Source organism: Hypanus sabinus, chromosome 4 (genome assembly GCF_030144855.1).
Source record: "Hypanus sabinus isolate sHypSab1 chromosome 4, sHypSab1.hap1, whole genome shotgun sequence".
Taxonomy (NCBI): Eukaryota; Metazoa; Chordata; class Chondrichthyes; order Myliobatiformes; family Dasyatidae; genus Hypanus; species Hypanus sabinus.
Window position 1 is genome coordinate 186,179,233 of NC_082709.1, and position 26,335 is coordinate 186,205,567.

The 26,335-nt window shown below is 45.2% G+C and overlaps 1 protein-coding gene across 5 annotated transcripts in view; it reads right to left on the bottom strand.

Annotated features, from left to right (window-relative positions):
• The window catches only part of robo2 (roundabout, axon guidance receptor, homolog 2 (Drosophila)), a 596,210-nt gene that overhangs the window by 212,845 nt on the left and 357,030 nt on the right, over positions 1-26,335 (bottom strand). For all 5 annotated transcript variants that reach the window (XM_059969002.1, XM_059969005.1, XM_059969004.1 and 2 more), the window contains exon 5: positions 21,113-21,251. In XM_059969002.1, the coding sequence (XP_059824985.1) occupies positions 21,113-21,251 (139 nt within the window). The remainder of the gene's footprint in view (positions 1-21,112; positions 21,252-26,335) is intronic.

The following is a 26,335-nucleotide window of genomic DNA, read 5'->3' on the forward strand; positions in this document are numbered from 1 at the left end:
TGAAGAGTCGTCCTTCTGTTCCGAGGGTGCGGAATTCATTGCCACAGATAACTGTTGAGGCCGAGTCACAGGCTATATTTAAAGTGGAGGTTGATCGATTCTTGATTAGTCAGGACATAAAAGGTTAGGGGGAGAAGGCAGAAAAATAGGGTTGAGAGGGATAATAAATTAGCCAGGATCAAATGGCTAAGCAGACGATGGGCTGAATAGCCCAATCCTGCACCTATATCCTATGAATAGAGCAGGGGGCTCCCAAGCTGGGGTCCATCAGTAACAGTAAGGCTCCATGGCCATGGTTTAGAGAGAAGTGGGCAAAATTCTGGACCAGTTAAGCTGAGTGCTGTCTGACTCCGCGATTCAAAGCCTCTTGAGATCAGTTCTGCTTTTACCTAATAAAGCCTCACTCTTGTATCAAAACCATTCATCACCACTTTGAATGCAAAATTCCTGGAGCATTTAAAGCAACTAAAAGAAAATTTAGCCTGGGAAAAAAGAGCCTTGACAGGATCTTTCATGGCACAGCAGGGTGTGGAAGTGATATTGCGAAATATCACTGGGCATTAGGATTGAAATCCTGATAGAATTCGGCGTGACTTTTGTTTCATCACAAGCTGAATGTTTTTCTAAAGGGGATTATTGTGGCTCTTTGTGATTAATGTGGCTTTCACAGAGCGCTGATGACAGCCAATGCAGAGTGGGCAGGTTTCACAGTGCTGGAGAAAGACAGAGAGAGGGAGAGAGAGAGAGAGAGAGAGAGAGAGAGAGAGAGAGAGAGAGAGAGAAGTGTTGTTTTAACACTTTTCTCTGTTCCCTTCCCCCGTCAACTTCCCAACGAAACAAAGAAAGATCCAACAGCTCCAGCACTCCCTCTGGCTGATCAGCACCCGTTCCACTTGAAGGTGAGGTTTCTTTCCTCACTTTAGCAGAATGCCAACCAGTCTGCACACAGCAAGATCCCAGAGCGAGCAACGACCAGCAGTACAGCTTGAAGTCACACTTACACCAGAATGAAGGCAAGATGTGAAAGCTTTGGAGAGGGTGTAGAGGAGATTTACCAGGATGCTGTCTGGATTAGAGAGCATGTCTCATGAGGACAGGTTGAGTGAGGTCGAGTTTTTTTGGAGCAACAGAGGAAGAGAGGAGACTTAATAAATGCGTACAAGATGATAAGAGTCTTTTCCTAAGGGCAGAAATGGCTAATATGAGGGAGCAACACACGCAAAATGCTGGAGGAACTCAGCAGGCCAGGCAGCATCTATGGAAAAAAGTACAGTCCTAAACACTTTGGCAGGTCTTGAGAAAAAAAGATGATGAGCAGAATTAAAAGGTGGGGGAGAGGAGGGAGAAACACAAGGTGATAGGTGAAAGTGAGGAAGAGGGGTGAAGTAAATAACTGGGAAGAGATCCAGAGCTGGAGAAGGGGAAGTCTGCTAGGTGGGGATAGGAGGCCTTGGAAGAAAGGAAAGGGGGAGGAGTACCAGAGGGAGGCAATGGGCAGGCAAGGAGAAGGAAAAGGGGGTGAGGACTGGTGAAGGAGAGGGCTGGGGGCATTACCAGAAATTCAAGAAATTGATGTTCATGCCATCAGGTTGGAGGCGACCCAGAAGGAATATAAGGTGCTTTTCCTCCAACTTGAGTGTGGCCTCATTGTGACAGTAGAGATGACCATGGATGGACATATTGGAATGGGAATGGGAAGTGGAGTTAAAATGGGTGGCCACTGGGAGATCCCACCTCTTCTGGCAGACGGAGTTTAGACGCTCGACGAAACTGTCTCCCAATCTACATTGGGTCTGGCCGATAGACAGGAGGTAGGGTAACACTTTTCAACACCAGTCATGAGGATTCATCTCCTGCTGTTGCCTGTGAGGAGGCTGTATGTTCTCCCCGTGACCATGTCGACATCCTCCGGGTGCTCCGGTTTCCTCCCACGTTCCAAAGACGTACGGATTAGGGTTAGTAAGCTGTGGGCATGCCCTGTTGATGCTTGTGAGCTGACAAAGCACAATCTTCAGTGTGTTGGCCAATGATGTGAATGACGCATTTCACTGTATGTTTCAATGAGTATGTGACAAACAAAGCTAATCTTATTTCATAAAGCTCAGGGGTTTGTTGAGACTTTTCTAAAGGCAGTAATAAGTCTACCATATTGGGCCAACATGGAAAATTTCCTTTCATTAGACTATTACACTGTAAGATATTGGAGCTGAATTAGGCCATTCAGCACAATGATTCTGCTCTGCAATTCCATCATGGCTGATTTATTATCCCTCTTGATCCCATTCTCCTGCCTTCTCCCTGTAACCTTTGATGCCCGTACTAATCAAGAAATTATCAACCTTCACCTTAAAAATATCCAATGCTTTGGCATCCAGTCATCTGTGGCAATGAATTCCACAGATTTATGACTCTCTGACCAAAGAAATTCCATTTCATCTCTATCCTAAAGAGACGTTCTTGTATTCTGAGGCTATGTCCTCTGGTCCTAGTCTTTTCCACTACAGGAAACATCCTCTTCACATCTACTCTATCTCAGCTTTTCAATGTTCAATAGGCTGCACCGAGATCCCCCTGGCCCCATTCTTCTAAATTCCAATGAGTACAGGTCCAGAGCCATCAAACATTCCTCACACATTAACTGTTCCTTTCCTGGGATTATTCTCATGAACCCCGTCTGGACCATCTCCAATCCTGACACAATCTTTCCTTTTCCTGACTTCCTTGTTTCTACAACAATGCAGTTTACATCACTGAGAATAATTTTATTTAAATTTTCTGATCTACCGAATGAACATAAAATCACATGTGTCCTGACAGGGGACATCTGAAGGTTAACAGAACAGTTAGCTGTTTTTTAAAGCTGCTGCCATGAGAACCCCAGTGGCAGGTAGGTCCCACTCCGAGGAAGGACTGGGGTGGTGTATTTGCCTTTGTCAAGAAGTAAAAGCAACTACGAGAGCCAGAGACTCTCCTTGGAAGAAATACCACCACACTTCCATCAGGGGCACTAACCTCCCCACCATTGAAGGCATTTTCAAAAAGTGATTCCTCAAAAAGGTAGCATCAATCATTAAGGAACCCAGGGCATGACCTCTTCTCTTTTGCTACTATCAAGTAGAAAGTATAGGAGCCTGAAGACACATTTTCATTGTTTTAGGAACAACCTCTTCCCCTCTGCCATCAGATTTTTGAACAGTCCTTGAGCCCATGAATTGCATTAATTTTGCTCTCTTTTTGCATTAATTATTGTAATTTAAAGTTTCTTATTTCTTACAGAAACATCTGCATGATGTTAATTCGTACAGAAGCATGTATTGTACTGCTGCTCCAAAACAACAAATTTCATGACAAGTGCAATGTTAGTATATACATTTCAAGAGGACTAGAATTTAAAGCAAGGATGAAATGCAAAGCCTTTATAGGGCATTGATCAGACTGCACTTGGAGTATTGTGAGCATTTTGATTCTGGGATTGAAAGGATTAATGTATGAGCAGCATTGAAGGCTCTGGGCAAGTACTCAATGGAGGTTAGAAAAATGAGGAGGGACTTCATTGAAACCTATTGAATATTGTTAGGCTTAGATAGAGTGGATGTGCAGTGCATGTTTCCTATGGTGGGTGAGTCTAGGAAAAAGAGGGCACAGCCTCAATATAGAGGGGTTCCTTTAGAACAGAAATGAGGAAGAATTTATTTAGCCAGGGGCAGGTGAAACTATGGAATTCATTAGCAGAGACAGCTATGGAGGCCAAGTCACTGGGTATATTTAAAGTGGAGGGTTGATAGATTCTTGGTTAGTCGGGGTATCAACTTTTACGGGGAGAAGGCTGGAGAACGGGGTCAAGAGGGATAATAAATCAACTATGATGAAATGGGCAATGGCCTAATTCTGCTCCTGTGTCTTATGATCTTCCGGTGTTACAGGTCAGAGATATTAAACCCCATTCTGATTCTGATCCACTTCGGGAGCTGGGCTCGCCAGTAGCTGAATGCGAGACTGGATCCAAGATCTTGAGGGTTAAGGTGTGACCACACCGGCTGCTGACAAGCCCACAAGTCAGAGAACAAAGCGCGTGGTTAATCACCGGTCTGTTGTCTCGTCACAGAATGCTGACCTCGCTGGGTGTGAAGATGCTGTAATTACAGTGCGGGGTGGAAACTGCAAATCAGCTAAAACTGATGCAAAAGAATGTTTTCAAGTCAAGCTGTGGTGAAATCAGAGGTGTGTCTGCTTCCACACTGCCTCGCAGGGGCGAATATTGTTTCATTAACTCTTCGAGGGCAATGTCAACTTCAATTAAAGGATGTTCCTGGAACTAAAGGACCTCGGTTATAGGGAAAGGTTGAATAGGTTAGGACTTTATTCCCTAGAGCATAGAAATTTGAGGGGAGATTTGATAGAGGTATACAAAATTATGAGGGATATAGATGGGGTGAATGCAAGCACGCTTTTTCTATTCAGTTTGAGTGAGACTAGAAGTAGAGTCATAGGTTAAGAGTGAAAGGTGAAACGTTTAGGAGGAACATGAGGGGGGATCTTCTTCAATCAGTGGGGGGTGAGAGAGTGGAATGAACTGTCAGTGCAAGTGGTGGATGTGGATTCGATTTCAACATTTCAGAGAAATTTGTATAGGAAATAGATGGGAAGGGTATGGAAATCAAAGGTCCTAGCGCAGATCAATAGTTCTAGGCAGAAAAATAGGACTAGATAGACTGAAGGTCCTGTAGTGTTCTAATTCACCCTTATTCCTGCCTGGAAGTTGTTTTGCTGTTGTTGTTTTAGATTAGCTTTGGCCCATGATATGCCAACCTTTTAACCTATTCTCAGATCAGTCTAACCCCCACCCCCCACCCCCACTTAGCCCTCCAACTTTCTATCATGTATGTAAGATTTTCTTTAATGTGCATATACCACTAGCTATGGAAGGCTGTTCCAAGCATCCACCCACCCACCATACATACTCTGTGTAAAAATGTTAATCCCCCAAACTTTCCTCCCATTAGAATTATAAAACCATTAGACATAGTAGCAGAATTAGACCATTCAGCCCATCATGTCTGTTCCATCATGGCTGGTTTACTATCCCTCTCAACCCATTCTCCTGCCTTCTCTCTGTAACATTTGACACCACTATCAGTCAAGAATCTATCAAACTTCACTTTAAGTATACTCATTGATGGCCTCCACAGTCATCATTGGCAAGGAATTCCACAGATTCGCCAGTCTCTAGCTCAATGAATTCCTCCTCATCTCCTTTCTAAATGGATATCCCTCAGTCTTTGATTGTCCACTGGTATTAGCCATTTCTGCCCTGGGAGAAAGTCTCTGACTGTCCACTCCACTATGCCTCTTCTCTTCTTGTACACCTCTATCAAGACACCTCTTCACTCCAAAGAGCAAAAGCCTGAGCTTATTCATGCTATCCTCATGAGAAACAATGGAAATGCTTCACTTTCGTTAAATCCAATCAGCAAGGCTGTGCTGGGAGCAGCCCCTCAGTGTTGTTACACTTCTGGCACATCTTGTTTTGTTCTGGTGTTTTTATGGCTTGTAGTAATCTGCTGAATATCATGGGTACTAGAATGAGTATAAGTACGAGTTCCCCTCAGCATATCCTTGGGTGTGTTGGTTGTTAATGCAAATGACACCATTTCACTGCATGTTTCCACGTACATGTGATAAATAAATCTGAATCTGAAATCTGAGAAGTTGCCGAGTCCCAACTTAAGACAAGATGTTTCTTGTCAATTTTTACTTTGTAGTTACTCCGTTCTTGTTCAACTGGTTAGGAATTGGGTTTGGGTTTGGGTTAGGGTTAGGGTTAGGAATGAACAGAGCAAGTCCATCATCTGTTTATTCCCTTCTACAGAGGCTGCTCAGTTCCTCCAGCATTTTGTGTTTCCTGCTCTGGATTTCCTATATCTGCAGAACCTCTTGTGTTTATGGTTCCCTGATTGAACCCAGAAGGTAGGTTAACTGTTCCTGTAATTTGCCTCCTGTGTCCAAGATTCATGGAACTATCCAGCCATGTGAACAGGAGATGGAATTGAGGTGTTTAATGTGATAAGGGAGGCTGTAGGGCAAGCGTGACATTGATGAGCAGAGGAGGTTTGAAAAGATCCAGAGGAGAGATGAGGATTGTGTGGACACACTCCAGCATATCACAGAAACCAGCCTCTACACACAATCTGCTGGAGGAGTTCGACAGTTCAGGCTGCACCTATGGAGGGGAATAGAAGTCCTGATGAAGGGTCTCGGCCCGAAATGTCGACTGTTTATTCCCATCGATAGACACTGCCTGACCCTGCTGAGCTCCTCCAGCACATTGTGTCTATTGCTCCAGATTTCTAGCATCTGCAGTATCTCTTAGCTCACAGAAACCAGCCTCCCCACCGCGTGTACCAGTGTGTCATGCTAGCGGAGGTATGTAAGCATGTAAGTGAGTGAGTGTGTGCTTGTGTGTGCGTGTGTGCCAGTGCCTACAAGCATGTATGTGTTAATGTGAGAGGCAGAATGTGAGAGACTCTGTCACTCACAGTGCTGCTGTCAACAGACACTCATTTGCTGAAAACCACTTTGCATGCCAAGATAACATCTACCCTTCAGGCCCAGCTCATCAGACTAACCAAACCAGTAAAGCATGAAGCTGGATTGAATCACTTGACCCAAGTATTTGTGCTGAGAGTGAGCTGTACACTCTGCCCCGTGATTCAGCCCTTGGTGCACCGACATGCAAAAATTGATGACTTTTCATAAATAGACTCCTTAATGATACAGTTCACATGCCTTGATGCCTGCAGCAAATTGCCTGACTGGTAATGTGATCTGAGGATCCAAACAAACCATTGACTTTCAGGAGTTCTCCAGAGGCTACTGGTGCTGAGTTCCCTTGTTCCTGGTCGAGATTCCATTTCCTGTGTGTGAGGGGCACGGAGGGATGAATCTCAAAAGGAAATCAGGATGGTCTTGACAGGTTGGTTGGTTGGCCAACGATGAAGCCATGTAAAAATACCAGGGCTTTCCTTGGTAGTAAAGTTGTCCACTTGTCAGCATGGGTCGAGGGACTGGAACAGTAGAACCCACAAAGCACCGAACTGCTTGGGTTGGCTACTTCCAACCACAGCCAATGTCTCCCATTTCCAGATTGGAGTCACTGGGATATTAAACTCAGTGGCCTCATTATTGAGTACCTTCGGTACACCTGCTCGTTATTCAAATATCTAATCAGCCAATCATGTGGCAGCAACTCAATGCATAAAAGCATGCAGGCGTGGGTTGGCCAAACTGGTTCAAGCTGTCAGTAAGGCGACAGTAACTAAAGTAAAAACACAAAACATATCACAGAGCAAACATACACTCAGTAGCCCCTGAGCCTATGTCTAGTAGTGCAAGCCATCAGTGAGGCCTTGTACGATTCTGGTTATTCTGGAGAGCTGTAAAGACTTAGACCATATAACTTTAGAGCACACTACAGGGCCTTTGACCCATGATGTTGTGCTGACCTTTTAACCTACTCTAAGATCAATCTAGCCCTTCCCTCACACTTATTTTTCTATCATCCATGTTCCTATCTACAAGTATCTTAAGTGTCCCTAATGCTGTAAGCACATTTAGGAGAATGTTTCCAGGACTCAGCGGCCTGAGTTACAGGAAGAGGTTTGGCAGGCTTGGACTTCATTCCCTGGAGCAGATGAAACTGAGAGATGGCCTTACAGGAGTGTATAAAATCATGCTGGATCGAGATCCTGGTACTGGTGTACATTCCCACTCAAGCCAAAGTCTGCAGGCTCTGGAGAAGCTACGAAACGTAATCAGCAGGCATGAAACTGCACATGCTGATGCTTTCCCTATCATTGTGAGACCAGGCCAGCTTGAAGAAGTCCCTGAACAACTACCACCAATTTATCACCTGAGGAACCAGAGGGGCCATCACACTTGACCACCATCAAGAACACGCCATGCCATCCCACGCCCGCACTTTGGAATGTCCGATCACCTGGCTGTACATCTACTCCTGAATTGCAGGCAGAGACTAAAGACTGCAGCAACAGTGGTGAGGACCAAGAAGGTATTGTCAAGGGAGGCAAAGCAGCACTTACAAAACTGCTTTGAGTCAGTAAACTAGACAATATTCATCTTCCAGTCTGATTGAATATGCTACAGTTGTCACCAACTTCATCAAGATCTGTGTAATAAGTGTGTGCCTCCAAGAACAAAGCAAAACACATCAATGAAGAGGAGATTCATAGTCTGCTGAGGGCTATATCTCTGGCATTTAAGGCCAATAATCCATAACTATACTTGAAGTCCAGGTACAACCTATGGAAGGCTATTTCAAAAATGAAAGAAAACAATTCTGATTGAGGATAGAGATGGAATGAAATGCATGTCAGCTCTGGCAGGGTTTGTGGGCCATTATTTCCTACAAAGTGAAGGTTACCATCATGAATGGCTGTGATGCTTCACTCCCAGATGTGTTCAAGGACCTTTTCTGCTTGCTTTGAAAGAGAGAATCAAATTTCCCTGCAGCATCTGGCGACCCTATGATCTCTGTCTCAGAGGCCAATGTCAGAACATCTTTCAAGATGGTGAACACTCACAAGGTGTCAGGCCCTGATGGTGTACCTGGTAGGGCCCTATAAACCTGTGTCAACCAAATGGTAGGAAGGTTCAAGGACATCTTCAATTTTTCACTGCTGCAGTTGGAGATTCCGACCTGATTTAAAAGTGTGACAATCATACCACTGCCTAAGAAGAGCAGGGTGAGCTGCTTCAATGAGTACTATCCAGCGGCCCTCACATCTACTGTGATGAAGTGCTTTGAGAGGTTGGTCATGGTTAGAATCAGCTCCTGCCTAAGTAAAGGCCTGGACCTGCAGAAATTTCCCTATAGCCATAATAGCTCTGCAGCAAATGCAATCTCACTGGCTCTCCACTCGGTCTTGAATCAGCTGGACAGTAGCAATCCCTAAGTCAGGCTGATGTTTATTGACAACACAAGCATACCCTCATTTCTAATAAAAAGCTCCAGAAAGTGGGCCACTGTACCTCCCTCTGCAAATTACTCCTTGACTTCCTCACCAGAGGATCACAGTATGTGCAGATCAGAAATACCATCTCCTCCTCACTGACAATCAGCTCAGGCAGATCCCAAGGATGGATTATTAGCTCATTGCTTACTCTCTCCACATCTATGACTGTGTGACTGGGCACAGCAAAAATGGCATCTATAAATTTGCTAGTGGCACAACTATTGTTGGCAGAATTTCAGATGGTGACAAGGTGAACAGGAACGAGGTAGATGAGCTGGTTGAGTGGTGTTTCAAGAACAACACGCACTCAATGTCAGTAAGACTAAGAAATTGATTGTGGACATCAGGAAGGGGAAGTTGAGGGAACACACATCAGTCGTCACTGAGGGAAGTTGAAAGGGCTGAGGATCTCTGAGGATCTATCCTGGGCCCAACATATTGATGCAATTACACAGAAGGCATGACAGTGGTTATATTTCATAAGGAGTATGAAGAGACTTGGTATGTCACCAAAGACACTCGCACATGTCTACAGATGTACCATGGAGAGCACGCAAACTGGTTGTATTTCCTCATTGAGGGGCCATTGCACAGGATCAGAAAAAGCTGCAGAAAGTTGTAAACTCAGTTAGTTCCATCATGGACACCAGCCTCCCCAGCATCCAGGACATCTTCATGGGGCAATGCCTCAAAAAGGTGGTATCCATATGCCTTCTTCTCATTGCTACCACTAGGGAAGAGGGACAGGGAACTAAAGACATACAGTCAATATATCAGGAACAGGTTCTTCCCCTCTGCCATCAGATTTCTGAATGGACAATAAGCCCATGAACATTACTTATTTCTGCCCTCTTTTTTTGCTATATTAATTTAATGTGTGTGTATATATATATTTCTTATTGTAACCTATAGTTTTTCTTTTTATATATTGCACCGTACTGCTGTCGCAGAACAATAAATTTCACAACATATGCCAGTGATACTAAACCTGATTCTGATACAGGGTGAATGCACAGTCTTTTTCCGTCAGAGGAAGGGACGTCAGAACCAGAGGGTGTAGGTTTAAGGTGAAGAGGGGAATGATTTTAAAAGAACCTGAAGAGCAAATCTTTTCAAGTGCAGGGTGGTGGGTACTGAAAGAAACTGACAAATACAACTGTTGAAGGAGATGCAGGAAAATGGAGCCATAATAGATGACACACAAAAGGATGATATTTAGTATAAATGGGCAGCACAGGTTAACAGATTAATTATGGGGACTAGTGGGGTGAAGATACATCTCTACCAAAGGAGGTATAAGGCACTCCTGCCCTCTGCTAGCCTGCAGGTCACCCTTGGGCTAGGTGTAGCACCTGCTTATCACCCCCCCCCCACCCCCGGTCAGGATCACATGAAACTATGGGAGCAGGTGGTGGATGGTCGTATGAGCAGCCGGTGCATATCACAAGTTCTGGTTATGCAACCGCTGATACCAGGCAGACAATCTCTGAAGAGTATTGATAATGGTAAACCACCATTGTAGAAAAACTTGCCAAGAAAAATCATGGCCGTGGTTGCCCACGTCATACAACACGGCACATAACGAACAGGTTGCATGGGTGCAATTGGGATCATTGGGCCCAGTGGATCTATTCTAATGTTGTACCTCTAACTAAAAATATAAATCAGCAGAACATCATTCCCGGAATGGTATGTCTGTTTATTTATTTACCACTTATCTATTTGTCAGCTCAGGCCCTTCTGACCCAACGAGCCTGCGCTGCCCAATGACACACGAGACCAATTAGCCTACTAATCTGTACACACTTGGAATGTGGGAGGAAAGTTTTGAATGTGAACAATTTGAGTGTCATGGGTGAATGTACAAACGTCTTATAGACCGTGGCGGAATTCAGCCTGGGACAGATTCAGATTTATTTATCTCACAGAGTGAAATGTGTCATGGGCATTAACAACCATCACTGGGTTGCTGGTGCTACAATAGCTTTATGCTGACTGTCACTGTAGTGGGCAGGAACCATAATGATATTTGGATAATTACGTGGATAGGAAAGGCTTTAGAAGGATGTGGGACAAGCACTGACAAATGTTTAGGTGGGTCCTTGTTGGAATGGATGAGTTGGGTCAAGGGGAGTCCACAACTCTACCACATTAAGTATTGTTCAAAATTCACATTGGCAGGGAAGACAACTTTTGCCCAAACTAACCAGAGTAACACACACATACACAAAATGCTTTAGAAACTCAGCAGGTTAGGAGAGCAATAAGTAGTTGATGGTTTGGACCGACATCTTCCATCAGGGCTGGAAAGGAAGAGAGAAGATTCCAGAGTAAAAAGGAGGTGGGGAGCAGAACATGTTGGCAGATGTCAGGTAACGACAGATAAGGAGGAAGGTGGGGGACAGGGGATAAACTGAGAGATTATAGGTTGAAGACCTTGAGGGAAGTTTGTGTAGAGATAGCAGGAGCTCCGACGGAGATCTTTAAGATGTCATTAGAAACGGGGATTGTGCCAGAGGATTGGTGTATTGCTCATGTGGTTCCATTGTTTAAAAAGGGTTTTAGAAGTAAGCCTAGCAATTATAGACCTGTCAGTTTGACATCAGTGGTGGGTAAATTAATGGAAAGTATTCTTAGAGATAGTATTTATAATTATCTGGATAGACAGGATCTGATTAGGAGTAGCCAGCATGGATTTGTGTGTGGAAGGTCATGTTTGACAAACCTTATTGAATTTTTTGAAGAAGTTACGAGGAATGTTGACAAGGGTAAGGCAGTGGATGCAGTCTATATGGACTTCAGCAAGGCCTTTGACAAAGTTCCGCATGGAAGGTTAGTTAAGAAGGTTCAGTCGTTAGGTATTAATGCTGGAGTAATAAAATGGATTCAACAGTGGCTAGATGGGAGAGGCCAGAGAGTAGTGGTGGATAATTATTTATCGGGATGGAGGCCGGTGACTAGCGGGGTGCCTCAGGGATTTGTTTTGGGCCCAATGTTGTTTGTAATATACATAAGTGATCTGGATGATGGGGTGGTAAATTGGATTAGTAAGTATGCCAATGATACCAAGGTAGGAGGCGTTGTGGATAATGAGGTGGGTTTTCAAAGCTTGCAGGGAGATTTATGCCAGTTAGAAGATTGGGCTGAATGTTGGCAGATGGAGTTTAATGCTGAGAAGTGTGAGGTTCTACATTTTGGCAGGAATAATCCAAATAGAACATACAGGGTAAATGGTAGGGCATTGAGGAATGCAGTGGAACAGAGAGATCTAGGAATAACAGTGCATAGTTCCCTGAAGGTGGAGTCTCATGTAGATAGGGTGGTGAAGAAGGCTTTTGGAACGCTGGCCTTTATAAAACAGAGCATTGAGTACAGAAGTTGGGATGTAATGTTAAAATTGTACAAGGCATTGGTAAGGCCAAATTTGGAATATTGTGTACAGTTCTGGTCACCAAATTATAGGAAAGATATCAATAAATTAGAGAGAGTGCAGAGACGATTTACTAGGATGTTACCTGGGTTTCAGCACTTAAGTTACAGAGAAAGGTTGAACAAGTTAGGTCTCTGTTCATTGGAGCGTAGAAGGTTGAGGGGGGGATTTGATCGAGGTATTTAAAATTTTGAGAAGGATAGATAGAGTTGACATGAATAGGCTGTTTCCATTGAAAGTAGGGGAGATTCAAAGGAGAGAACATGATTTGAGAGTTAGGGGGCAGAAGTTTAAGGGAAACACGAGGGGGTATTTCTTTACTCAGAGAGTGATAGCTGTGTGGAATGAGCTTCCTGTAGAAGTAGTAGAGGCCAGTTCAGTTGTGTCATTTAAGGTAAAATTGGATAGGTATATGGACAGGAAAGGAGTGGAGGGTTATGGGCTGAGTGCGGGTAGGTGGGACTAGGTGAGATGAAGAGTTCGGCACGGACTAGGAGGACCGAGATGGCCTGTTTCCGTGCTGTGATTGTTATATGGTTAAGAGGTACAGTCGCCTTCAGGAAAAGGCGAAGAAGGTGGAATCTCTACATTAGAATGTGATTTCCTCCACAGTCAGGTTCCGATATTGCCAGCGCACATCACGACAAGGTGGGGGTGAACCTCAGGGAAAGCAAAGAGAAGCTTTACCGATGGGCAGTTGTATTAAAATGATGAGAAATCCTGGACAGTGTAAATGCAAGGCTTTTCCAGTGGTGGGATGGTTCTTATAGATCTAAGGAAATTAGCAAGCAATGTAAGAGTTCCCTTTACTGGCAAAGAATTTTCTTTGTTTGTTTTATTTTTACTCTCTGTCCTATTTATCCAAACTGGTGCAACTCTACACTTCCATCATAGAGAGCATTCTTAAATCAGCCATTAGTTACCCCCACCCACCCCCTTCTGTCTATTACTTCAGTCACTGCACTGTAAGCACTTTAAACCACATTTTATAATGCTGATTACTGGTATTTATGCTTTTGTGTGTGCACGTTTTATTCCACATCTGTTCTTCCACCATTATTTTATATAATTCTTTATTCTCTATAATTGTTGAAGTTTTGTTGCATGCTGTGCCAACACTTCACAGCAAATTCCGAATATATGTAAATGTATATGGCGAAACAAGCTGATCTTTGATCCTTGATCAAATAACAACCTTTCCTGCAAGGCGACACACACAAAATGCTGGAGGAAATCAGCAGGCCAGGCAGCATCTATGGAAAAGAGTAAACAGACAACATTTTGGGCCAAGACCTGTTTATTCTCTTTTGAAGATGCTGCCTGGGCTGCTGAGTTCCTCTAGCATTTTGTATGTGTTGCTTTGGATTTCCAGCATCTGCAAATTTACTTTTGTTTGTGAAGTTTTTCTGCAGAATTGAAACTACTTATCTTCATTCATTCTTTTCCAAATATGATGAAGAATCTTTGACCTGAAATGTCTCTGTCTCCACAGATGCTGCCTGAGACTTTATTCCAATGCCCTGTGAATCTAGATTCCATCGTGTCTCCCCGTGAAGCCAATTTTAATAAGATCTCCTAGCTTTCTTCTAAATCTCTGCTGAGACCTTCCACAGAGGATTAAATGCCCCACCCTCTTTCAGCATAAGGTTGAGTCAACATTCTCTGAACCAGCTCCAAGGTTAGTAAGGTTAGACAGGATGCAGAGATCCAGGTGTCTCTCACCAACAATCTGCAGAAATCACTTTTATGTTCCTGTACCCTTTGTGGTAAAAACCAACATTCCATTCTCTTTACTTGGATGTATCTGCGTGCCAACCTTATGTCAGTTTTGAAAAATAAACACTGAACTTTCTCAATAACTTCACCCTCTTTCAATGACAGTCTGATATCCTTTCATTGTTCACAGCCTTACCTTTCACCACATTGAATCGCAATAAACCTGTTTCTATCCTGGTGCCAGACTCTGTGGACATGGAACGTATTAACAAGCTATTCAGCCATTATGTCATAGAGTCACAGAGTACAATGGCGTGGAAACAAACTCTTTGGCCCATCAAGTCCATGCCAAGCAGATCTTCTGCCTAGTCCTATTTACCTGCACGCCGATCATCCCCGCAAAAATTCTCCCATCCATATACCATAAGACCATAGGATATTGGAGTAGAATTGGCTATTTGGCCCATCAAGTCTGCACCACCATTTCATCATGGCTGATCCAATTTTCCCGCAGCCCCTATGTTCTGCCATCTCCTTGTATTCCTTCATGCCTGACCAGTCAAGAATCTATCAACTTCTGTCTTAAACATCCAAAAAAGACTTGGCCTCCGCAGCTGCCTGTGACAAAGAGTTCCACAGATACACCATTCTGGCTAAAGAAATTCTTCCTCATCTCTGTTCTAAAAGGACGCCTCTCTATTCTGAGGCTGTGTTCACTGGTCTTAAACTCCTCCACCACAGGAAATATCCTCTCCACATCCACTCTATCAAGGCCTTTCACCATTTGGTAGGTTTCAATTAGGTCACCTCTCATTCATCTGAATTCCAGTGAATACAGGCCCAGAACTATCAAACGTTCTTCACATGAGAAGCCATATCCCACTCCTATCCCAAATTCTCTTAAAGATTACAATCAAACTCATGTCTGCCTCTTCCACTGGCAGCTATTTCCACATCTGCACTTCCCTCTGAGTGAAGAATTCTGATTTCTCACTCAGAATCTCCCCAGATATATCAAACTAATCCAATAACCTCTAATTCTAGTCTCGCTCAACCACAGGAGAAAAAAGCCTGCTATCATTTACCCAAGCTATACCCTCATACTTTTGTATACATCAAGATCTGCATCAAACATGAAGATAAATTAAAATAATCCCTTCTGCCTTCACATGATCCATATCTCTCTATTCTCTGCTCATTTATTAGTCCAGCAGCATAATATATAATAGAGAAAAGATTAACAGGAAGATAGAGGATTGGGAAGCTTTTAAAACCAACTGAAGGCAACTAACAAAGTTGTTAAGAAGGTAAAGATGGAATACGAAAGTAAGCTAGAGTAAGAGGATACCAGAAGTTTCTTCAGATACATAAAGTGTAAAAGAGAAGCAAGAATGGATATCGGACCACCGTAAAACAATGCTGAATAGGTAATATTGGGGGACAAGGAAATGGTGGACAAACTGAATAAGTATTTTTCATCAATCTTCACTGTGGAAGAGACTGGCAGTGTGGTGGAAGTTCCAAGTGTCAGGGGTATTGAGGTGTATGAAGTTACCATCACTACAGAGAAGGTTTTTGGGAAACTGAAAGGTCTGAAGGTAGATAAGTCACTTGGAGCATATTGTGTACACCCCAGGGTTCTGAAAGAGGTGGCTGACGAGTTCGTGAAGGCATTAGTAATGATCTTTCAAGAATCACTGGATTCTAGAATGGTTCTGAACGACTGAAAAATTACAAATATTACTCCATTCTTCAAGAAGGGAGAGAGGTAGAAGAAAGGAAACTATAGGCAGTTAGTCTGACCTCTGTGTTTGGGAAGATGTTGGAGTTGATTATTAAAGATGAGGTCTCAGGGAACTTGGAGACACATGATAAAATAGGCTGTAGTCAGCATGGTTTCCTCAAGGGAAAATCTCGCATGACAAATCTGTTGGAATTCTTTGAAGAATTAACAAGCTGGATAGACAAAGGAGAATTAATTGATGTTATGCAGTTAGATTTTCAGAAGGCCTTTGACAAGGTGCCACACATGAGGCTGCTTAACAAGCTACAGACCCAGGGTATTACAATAAACATTTTAGCATGGATGAAGCAGTGGCTGACTAGCAGGAGGCAAAGAGTGGGAATAAAGGGAGCCTTTTCTGTTTGGCTACCATTGTAGTGTTAGTGTTAGTGCCATTGTTAGTAGTGTTCCACAGGGTGTGTGCTGGGATCATTGCATTTTACATTATATGTCAATGATTTGCATAATGGAATTAATGTCTTTCTTGCAAGGTTTGCAGATGATATGAAGGTAGGTGGAGGGGCAAGTAGTTTTGAGGAAGTAGAGAGGCTACAGCAGGACTTAGACAGATTAGGAGAATGGGCAAAAAATGGCAGATGAAATACAGCATTGGCAAATATATGGTCATGCACTTTGGTAGAAAAATATGAAAGGGCTGACTATTTTCTAACTGGCGAGAAAATACAAAAACTGAGGTGCAAAGGGACTTGGGAATCCTTGTGCAGGGTTCCCGAAAGGATAATTTGCAGGTTGGGTCAGTGGGGAGGAAGGCAAATGTAATGTTAGTGTTCATTTTGAGAGGATCAGAATATAAAACCAAGGGTGTAATGTTGGGACATCATAAAGCACTGGTGAGGCCTCACTTGGAGTATTGTGAGCAGGTTTGTAGTCCCTTATCTTAGAATGGATGTGCTGAAACAGGAGAGGGTTCAAAGGAGTTTCATGAATATGTTTCTAGGATTGAATGGCTTGTCATATGAAGATCACAGAGTGGTGAGTGTGTGGAATGGGCTGCCGGCGACGGTGGTGGAGGCAGAAACAATAGGGTCTTTTAAGAGACTCCTGGATGGGTACATGGAGCTAAGAAAAATAGAGGGCTATGGGTAAAGCCCAGGTAGTTCTAAGGTAGGGACATGTTCGGCACAGTTTTGTGGGCTGAAGGGCCTGTATCGTGTTGTAGGTTTTCTATGTTTCTATCATTTGATGGCTCTGGGCCTGTATTCACTCGAATTCAGAAGAGTGAGGGGTGACCTCATTGAAACCCATCAATGATACAGTGGATGTGGGGAGGGTGTTTCCATTTGTGGGGGAGCCAGAGGATACAGCCTCAGAACAGAAGGCGTCCTTTTAGAACGGAAATGAGGAGGAGCTTCTTCAGTCAGAGAGTGGTGAATCTGTGGTACCCTTTGCCACAGGCAGCTGTGGAGGCCGAGAATTTCAGTATATTTAAGGCAAAGGTTGATAAAATTTTGACTGGTCAGGGCATGAAGGGACATGGAGAGAAGGCAAGAGATTATGGTTGAGAGGGAAAATGGATCAGCCACGATGAAATGGCAGAGCAGCTCGATGGGCCAAATGGCCTAATTCTGCTCCTATATCTCATGGTCTAACTGTCATTTCTGTCCCTGCTTGCACCACCTCTTCTGGCAGCCCAACTCCTCTGTAATACGTAAACTTGCCCGGCATACAAATAGATCCTTTCAATGTTCTCCCTTGCATAGTGTTGTCATGGTTCCGGTGCCAAAATAGCATGCCAACAAAGTACTAATTGTTACTAATCTGTACATCCTTGGACTGTGGGAGGCAATGGGAACACCTGGAGGAAACCCATGCGGTCATGGGGAAAACGACAAACTCCTTACAGACAGCCGTGGGATTGAACCTGGGCTCCTGGTGCTGTAAAGCATTACACTAACAGCTACAATACTGTGCAGCTGAAGAATCTCTTGCATTCCAACAAGACGTCTGCCAGAGGAACTCGGCAGGTCAAGCAGCATCTGTAGGGGGAAAAGGATTGGAGCATCTCATACCCTCTGTTGTTGGCATTTGACTGTGGCCAGCAAAGGCCAGAGAACTATTTGGCCAAATGAGAAGGAATTTCCTTTGCCAGAGAATAGTGAATCTGTAGAATTCATTGCCATGAATAGCTGTGGAGGTCCTGTCATTTTTTTTTAAATGGAGTTTAATAGGTTCATGATTAGTCAGGGTGTTAAAGATTACAGGAAGAAGGCAGAATGGTGTTGAGAGGGTTGATATATCAGCTATGATGGAATGGCAGACAAGAGTTGATAGGCCAAAAGGCCTAATTCTACTTCTTTGTCTTATGGTCTTATGCATCACCTTGAACTGGTCTTGATATGACTGTGGTCCTGCAAAATCAGAATGGAAATCCCAACTGATTTATCATCCCTCTTTGACCCAAGATTTGGAAGTCTCAGCTATGATGTACAGACTTCTCAACTGAGGGGCAGTGGGGCTGAGGTGGTCCCCTTCCCTCCAAGTTTGACCTGCTGGTATGGGGATCGTCCTTGTTAGCTGCCGTCACAGTGTGCACATGGTTAAGTCACCATCTAGTACTTGAAGCTTTGTGCTCATGTGGGACAAAAATGATTTGCCATCAATTTAAAAACATGAGATGGAGCCTAGATGTGGCACAATAGTTGCAGATGAAGGAAAAGGTGTTTAGCCACTGGGCTCTGGGGTAACTAATTTAAGTTTATTAAGGGCAAAGCAAAGTGTACTCTCTTTGTATTCCACATCCTCTAACTTCCAATGAACTTCTTAACTACAACTTTCACACTTGGTAAAACTATATTTTACCTTTCAACATGCACACATACAGACACAGGCACACAAACACACACACTCATGCACACTGACACAGACACACATACACCTATACACACACACACATACTCCTGAATGTAATAAAGTGGCCAGTGAGCCACTCTTTCAACATCAGTGCCAATGAAATTATGCCTTTACTTTAGAGCCTGTGTATTCACTGTCTCTACAGGTATGTGTGTGTATGTGCGCGCACTCAATGTCCACTTTATTAGGCATCCCCATACACCTGCTCATTAATGCAAATAACTAATCAGCCAATCATGTGGCAGCAACTGAATGCAGAAAAGCATACAGACATGGTCAAGCAGGTCAGTTGTTTTTCAGACCAAACATCAGAATGGGGAAGAAACGTGATCAAAGTGACGCTGGTGTTGGTGCCAGATGGGGAGGATTGAGTATTTCAGAAACTGCTGATCTCCTGGGATTATCACTCATAAAAGTCTCTAGAGTTTACAGAGAATAGTGTGATAAACAAAAAACATCCAGTGAGTAGCAGTTCTGTGGGTGAAAATGCCTTGTTAATGAGAGAGGTCAGAGGAGAACAGCCAGACTGGTTCAAGCTGACAGGAGGGTGACAGTAACTCAAATAAACATACGTTACAACAGTGGTGTGCAGAAGAGCATCTCTGAATGTATAGCACATCAAACCTTGAAGTGAATGGGCTACAGCAGCTCACTGGCCACTTTATTACATTCAGGAGTACATGTGTGTGTATGTGTGTGTGTGTGTGTGTGTGTGTGTGCCTGTGTGTGTGTGTCTGTGTCTGTGTGCCTGTGTGTGTGTGTGTGTGTGTGTGTGTGTGTGTGTGTGTATGTGTGTCTGTGTCTGTGTGTCTGTGTCTGTGTGCCTGTGTGTGTGTGTGTGTGTGTGTGTGTGTGTGTGTCTGTGTCTGTGTGTCTGTGTCTGTGTGCCTGTGTGTGTGTGTGTGTGTGTGTGTGTGTGTGTGTCTGTGTCTGTGTGTCTGTGTCTGTGTGCCTGTGTGTGTGTGTGTGTGTGTGTGTGTGTGTGTGTGTGTGTGTATGTGTGTCTGTGTCTGTGTGTCTGTGTCTGTGTGCCTGTGTGTGTGTGTGTGTGTGTGTGTGTGTGTGTGTCTGTGTCTGTGTGTCTGTGTCTGTGTGCCTGTGTGTGTGTGTGTGTGTGTGTGTGTGTGTCTGTGTCTGTGTGCCTGTGTGTGTGTGTGTGTGTGTGTGTGTGTGTGTGTGTGTGTCTGTGTCTGTGTGCCTGTGTGTGTGTGTGTGTGTGTGTGTGTGTGTGTGTGTGTGTGTGTGCTGGAGCCTGTCACGTGATTCTCCTGCCAGCTCTTGCACAATGAATGGTTTTAGATGCAAGTTGGGGGTCCATATAATTAGACCAACATAAAAAACTGGACGGAAGATTGGAGAATGGATGCCTTTACCATGATAACCTGATTTTGATTAAAGTTTGTCCCCACGGATCAGATCCCTCCCTAGAACCCCATCAGTGCAGGCACAGAGTGAGAGGCTTTAAGTCACAGGGCTGGGTTGAGATAAGCCGACAATCTGTATTTTGGATATTTCAATATACTTCAGGACCCTGTCCAACTGATATTGTTAACACCTGCCTGCTCAACACTGAAAGACTCCAAAGAGTGCCGCGTTATCAGGATGACTACAACATTCCTCCTTCAGTCCCTGCACACCATGCTGGTTCCTGGAGAAGGGACCAACACTTTGCCCCAGCTGGCTGCTGATTTATCTACAATCTTGTTCGTCCTGACAGCTGTAACTACCAGCAGCATATCTAATCCAAAATCCTTCTAAAGTTACAACTTACTTCTAAACTATAACGATCAACTTCAATCTCAGTTGTTCTTTTTCCAAGAATTTATCACTTAACAAGATAAATGGTGTGTTATGACTGTATCAAATACATTCAGCACAGGGACAGTTAGAGTCAGTTAGATACAGAGTGCAGCTCCATCTACTCTGTTCAGTCCCATGTTCTCAGGTCAGGGACAGTTAGATACAGAGTGAAACTCCCTCAAAATCACCAAGAGAGAGTGAGATAGAGATAGAGAGAGAAAGAGACAGATAGATACAGAGTGAAGCTCCCTCTACCCTGTCCCATCACACACTTCCAGGACAAGGACAGTTAGATACTGGATGAAGCTCCCTCTACACTGTCCCATCACACACTCCCAGGACAGGGACAGTTAGATACAGAGTGGAGTTCCCTCTACACTTTCCTATTACACACTCCCAGAAAGGGTCTGAAACTTGTAAACACTGTTTAAGTTCAGTGAGCATTCAGGAGAATCTCCAATACCACCCAATCTTACTCACCTGCCCCGAGCTACATCTGTGTCATCCTTCCTCCATCTCACAGTGGGCTGTGGATCTCCCTGTAGCTGGCAACGGAATTCCACTGCCTCATCCTCCAGTACCACCTGGTTGATGGGTCTCTTCATGAAGGTGGGCCGCTCTGCCGACCAGCGAAATCACCAACAGCAGGGAGACAAGAGAGGGGATGAGATTGAGATAGAGAGAGCGAGAGAGAGAGAGAAGTGAAAGAGAGAAAAAAGAGTCAGAGAATGATAGAGTGAGACAGTCAGAGACAGAGACAGACAGATTGGAGAGAGACGAGATAAAGGGAGACAAGGTGAGGGGGGGAGACAGAGAGAGAAGTGAGAGGGCAAGAACAGGGAGAGAGAGGTTAGTCAGTTGTGAGTCAAAGTACAACTCGAGGTTACAGATCTTGCAGTAATTTGCTACCTGATTACCTCCCCGTCATGGAGAATGCCCATGATAATTAACTTCATTTATGAGGAGATTAATGTGAGTTCAATCACCTGCACAATTTGCTTACACAGTTTAATCTCCCACAACAGGAGACCACCCTTCCACAGCAGAGTTTCCTCCTTTACTGAGTTTTGTCCTTCAGGTCCAAAGGACCATCCAGCGAGACCAGGGTCAACTGCAATGAGTGGAATAGTGGAACATTGCAAAGGGGCAACACGCAAAACATGCTGGGGGAACTTAGTAGGTCAGGCAGCATCTATGGAAATAAATAAGCAATTTATTTTTCAGGCTGAGTCCCTTCTTCAGGACTGTTGTCTTCGGTTTCCAGAATCTGTAAATGAATTTGGACCTTCCAGAAATGTCTCCCCTCTCTTCCCCTTCTTCCTTTTCAATTCCCCATTCGTATTGCCCTCTCACTCCTTCTCTTCTCCTCACCTGCCCCTCACGGCACTCTGGTGCCCCTCCTTCTTCCATTGCTCTGGTAAGGGGTTTCTTCTTTTATGTTACTGCTAAGGCTAATAAAAAGGCTACTTTGTTATGTTAAAAGTAAAAATGCTTCTTTGTTAGGTTAACTGGTGAGAGAGTGCTTTCTCTCGCTGCTTGTTTGGGTTATAAATACTAATAACGAGAACTGTATTCATTTGTTAACCAGTTGGGATAGATGTTATTCTTTCTTGTGGGTCTGTAAGCTAGTGTTGCGCGGACTTTGGGGGAGATGGCGCCGGGGGTTAAAGGGAGAAAACACGATGTTGTAAGCTGGGTGATGGAACGGACCCCGAGCGGGGGTCCGAGGCCCAGGGTTTTCGGCGAGGAGATTCGTGTGGAGAGTCTGGTTGACCACCGTGGTTGGTCCCAGGCGGCGGGTCGAGGAGTTCAGAGGGGATCGAATGGTGGCAAGAAGACGTCGTTGACTGAGCTCCAATGGTTGTGCACGAAGTGGTTGGACTTTGATAAGTTTGGCGCCTTTTACTTTTCCTTTTATATTGTATCTCTATTAAGTACATAGTTCCAGTAAGACCTATAAAGTGTAATAATTTAATCGCATATGATGCACTGTCTGTTAGTTGGCATGGTGGGGATATCACACAGCGTCCACACAGGCTGATTACCCAGTGTGGCGGGGCCGAAGGCTGCCCCCCTCCCCCCCCAGATGGAAGCGAGCTGAGCGAGCCTCAGGCTTAGCAGGGGGCTACACTCTCATGGTCCACAATCAGCTTCCTTCTTTTTCACCCCTTTACTCCTTCCACCTATTCCCTCCCCGTTTCTTACTTTGCAAACCCCTCACTTGGTCTCACCTATCACCTGCCAACTTGTACGCCCCATTCCCCTACCTTCTTATTCTGGCTCCCCCCACCTCCTTTCCTGTCCTGATGAAGGGTCTCGGCCTGAAATGTTTATTCCCCTCCATGAACGCTGCCTGACCTCCTGAGCTCCTCCAGCACGTCGTGCGTAATACTCTGCAGAACATCTTGCGTTTCTGATTTGCAAAGACGCGAGGTGTCTCAGAGTAAGGTGCAGCCCACACCTCACACGGCATGGGGAGGGTAGTCCTGCTTCTAGAGCAGTGAATTTCGTAGATTAGGTTGTGTGGGCATCAATTGCAGGACTGAATGTGATTGGCAAAGGAATAAGCAGTGATACGTGTAAGAAGCTTTTATATACTGATTAGAGATCAGCTTTATGGGTCACGTGTACGGGGCGTGGAGTATGGGGTGTCCATGGTGAGTTAGCACCTCTGGTGAAGGGACTTGTCGTATCCTTTCCGAAGCAGCTGACTCATCTCTAGGCCCCACTGGACGCTCAGTTCTCACCTGTGGCTCCAAGTAGCTGTTTGCTTACAGCAGTGGCCACATCGCTTCGGCAGGTGGGCTAACCCAGACAGATTCCTCAGAACCCGGTAAGCTAGGGTCATGCCTGTCCTAGCCTGTAAAATCAGCACCAGCGGACCGGGGCGGATGAGATCCAACAGCCTGGAGGGCAGTTCTGGAGAGCAAAGGGCAGGACAAGCCACGTCATGGCCATCCACCGCAAGCAAAGTTTGTGATGCTTGTTCGTGCCACTGGACCTGGACTTCTGAAGTCGAGAGTGCGGAAATGCCCCAATGCAATGCCTTTTCCCTTAAAAAACTCACCCGCACAGGACTCCTGCCATCGACGGACAACCACCACATCGAAACATTCAGTGAAATGTGCCACTTGCATGAAGTCAAATCAGCGATGACAGTGCTGGGGACAGTGCGCTCCCAGCGACAATCATGGAGTTCAATTAGATCACTGATGACCACCAGCCAGTCAGCGCATTTCAGACACAGACCACTCCCTATGTAAACGCTTACCTCATGCATCTTCCTGGAACGCACGCTCTCTCAGAAGCATGCCCCTCCTGCCCCTTTCTCACAGGACATGGAACAGTATAGCACAGTTCAGGCCCTTCAGCACACGAGGTTGTACCGACCTTTCAACATACTTTAAGATCAAACTAGCCCTTCCCTCATACATAGGACTCCATCCATCTGCCCATCAAAGAGTACCTCAAACATCTCTAATGTCTCAGCCTCTACCACTTCCCTGGCCAGGAATTCTACGTACCCACCACCCTCTGTTTAAAAAAACTAACTCTGACATCCCCCAGTACTTTCCTCCAATCATCTTAAACTTATGCCCCCTCATATTAGCCATTTCCACCTTGGAAAAAGAAAGGCCACTGGCTGTCTACTCAAGCTAAGCTTTTTGCCATCTTGTACACCTTTATCAAGTCACCTCCCTCCCACTCTTCTCCAATGAGAAAAACCCGAGTTCACTCAATGTTTCCTCATAAGGCCTGCTCTCTAATCCAGGCAGAATCCTGGTGAATCTCCTCTGCACCCTCTCTAATCCAGGCAGAATCCTGGTGAATCTCCTCTGCACCCTCTCTAATCCAGGCAGAATCCTGGTGAATCTCCTCTGCACCCTCTCTAATCCAGGCAGAATCCTGGTGAATCTCCTCTGCACCCTCTCTAATCCAGGCAGAATCCTGGTGAATCTCCTCTGCACCCTCTCTAATCCAGGCAGAATCCTGGTGAATCTCCTCTGCACCCTCTCTAATCCAGGCAGAATCCTGGTGAATCTCCTCTGCACCCTCTCTAATCCAGGCAGCATCCTGGTGAATCTCCTCCGCACCCTCTCTAATCCAGGCAGCATCCTGGTGAAACTCCTCTGCACCCTCTCTAATCCAGGCAGCATCCTGGTGAATCTCCTCTGCACCCTCTCTAATCCAGGCAGAATCCTGGTGAATCTCCTCTGCACCCTCTCTAATCCAGGCAGAATCCTGGTGAATCTCCTCTGCACCCTCTCTAATCCAGGCAGAATCCTGGTGAATCTCCTCTGCACCCTCTCTAATCCAGGCAGCATCCTGGTGAATCTCCTCTGCACCCTCTCTAATCCAGGCAGAATCCTGGTGAATCTCCTCTGCACCCTCTCTAATCCAGGCAGAATCCTGGTGAATCTCCTCTGCACCCTCTCTAATCCAGGCAGAATCCTGGTGAATCTCCTCTGCACCCTCTCTAATCCAGGCAGAATCCTGGTGAATCTCCTCTGCACCCTCTCTAATCCAGGCAGAATCCTGGTGAATCTCCTCTGCACCCTCTCAAATCCAGGCAGAATCCTGGTGAATCTCCTCTGCACCCTCTCTAATCCAGGCAGAATCCTGGTGAATCTCCTCTGCACCCTCTCTAATCCAGGCAGAATCCTGGTGAATCTCCTCTGCACCCTCTCTAATCCAGGCAGCATCCTGGTGAATCTCCTCCGCACCCTCTCTAATCCAGGCAGCATCATGGTGAATCTCCTCTGCACCCTCTCTAATCCAGGCAGCATCCTGGTGAATCTCCTCTGCACGCTCTCTAATCCAGGCAGAATCCTGGTGAATCTCCTCTGCACCCTCTCTAATCCAGGCAGAATCCTGGTGAATCTCCTCTGCACCCTCTCTAATCCAGGCAGAATCCTGGTGAATCTCCTCTGCACCCTCTCTAATCCAGGCAGAAACCTGGTGAATCTCCTCTGCACCCTCTCTAATCCAGGCAGAATGCTGGTGAATCTCCTCTGCACCCTCTCTAATCCAGGCAGAATCCTGGTGAATCTCCTCTGCACCCTCTCTAATCCAGGCAGAATCCTGGTGAATCTCCTCTGCACCCTCTCTAATCCAGGCAGAATCCTGGTGAATCTCCTCTGCACCCTCTCTAATCCAGGCAGAATCCTGGTGAATCTCCTCTGCACCCTCTCTAATCCAGGCAGAATCCTGGTGAATCTCCTCTGCACCCTCTCTAATCCAGGCAGAATCCTGGTGAATCTCCTCTGCACCCTCTCTAATCCAGGCAGAATCCTGGTGAATCTCCTCTGCACCCTCTCTAATCCAGGCAGAATCCTGGTGAATCTCCTCTGCACCCTCTCTAATCCAGGCAGAATCCTGGTGAATCTCCTCTGCACCCTCTCTAATCCAGGCAGAATCCTGGTGAATCTCTGCACCCTCTCTAACCCAGGCAGAATCCTGGTGAATCTCCTCTGCACCCTCTCTAATCCAGGCAGAATCCTGGTGAATCTCCTCTGCACCCTCTCTAATCCAGGCAGCATCCTGGTGAATCTCCTCTGCACCCTCTCTAATCCAGGCAGCATCCTGGTGGATCTCCTCTGCACCCTCTCTAATCCAGGCAGCATCCTGGTGAATCTCCTCTGCACCCTCTCTAATCCAGGCAGAATCCTGGTGAATCTCCTCTGCACCCTCTCTAATCCAGGC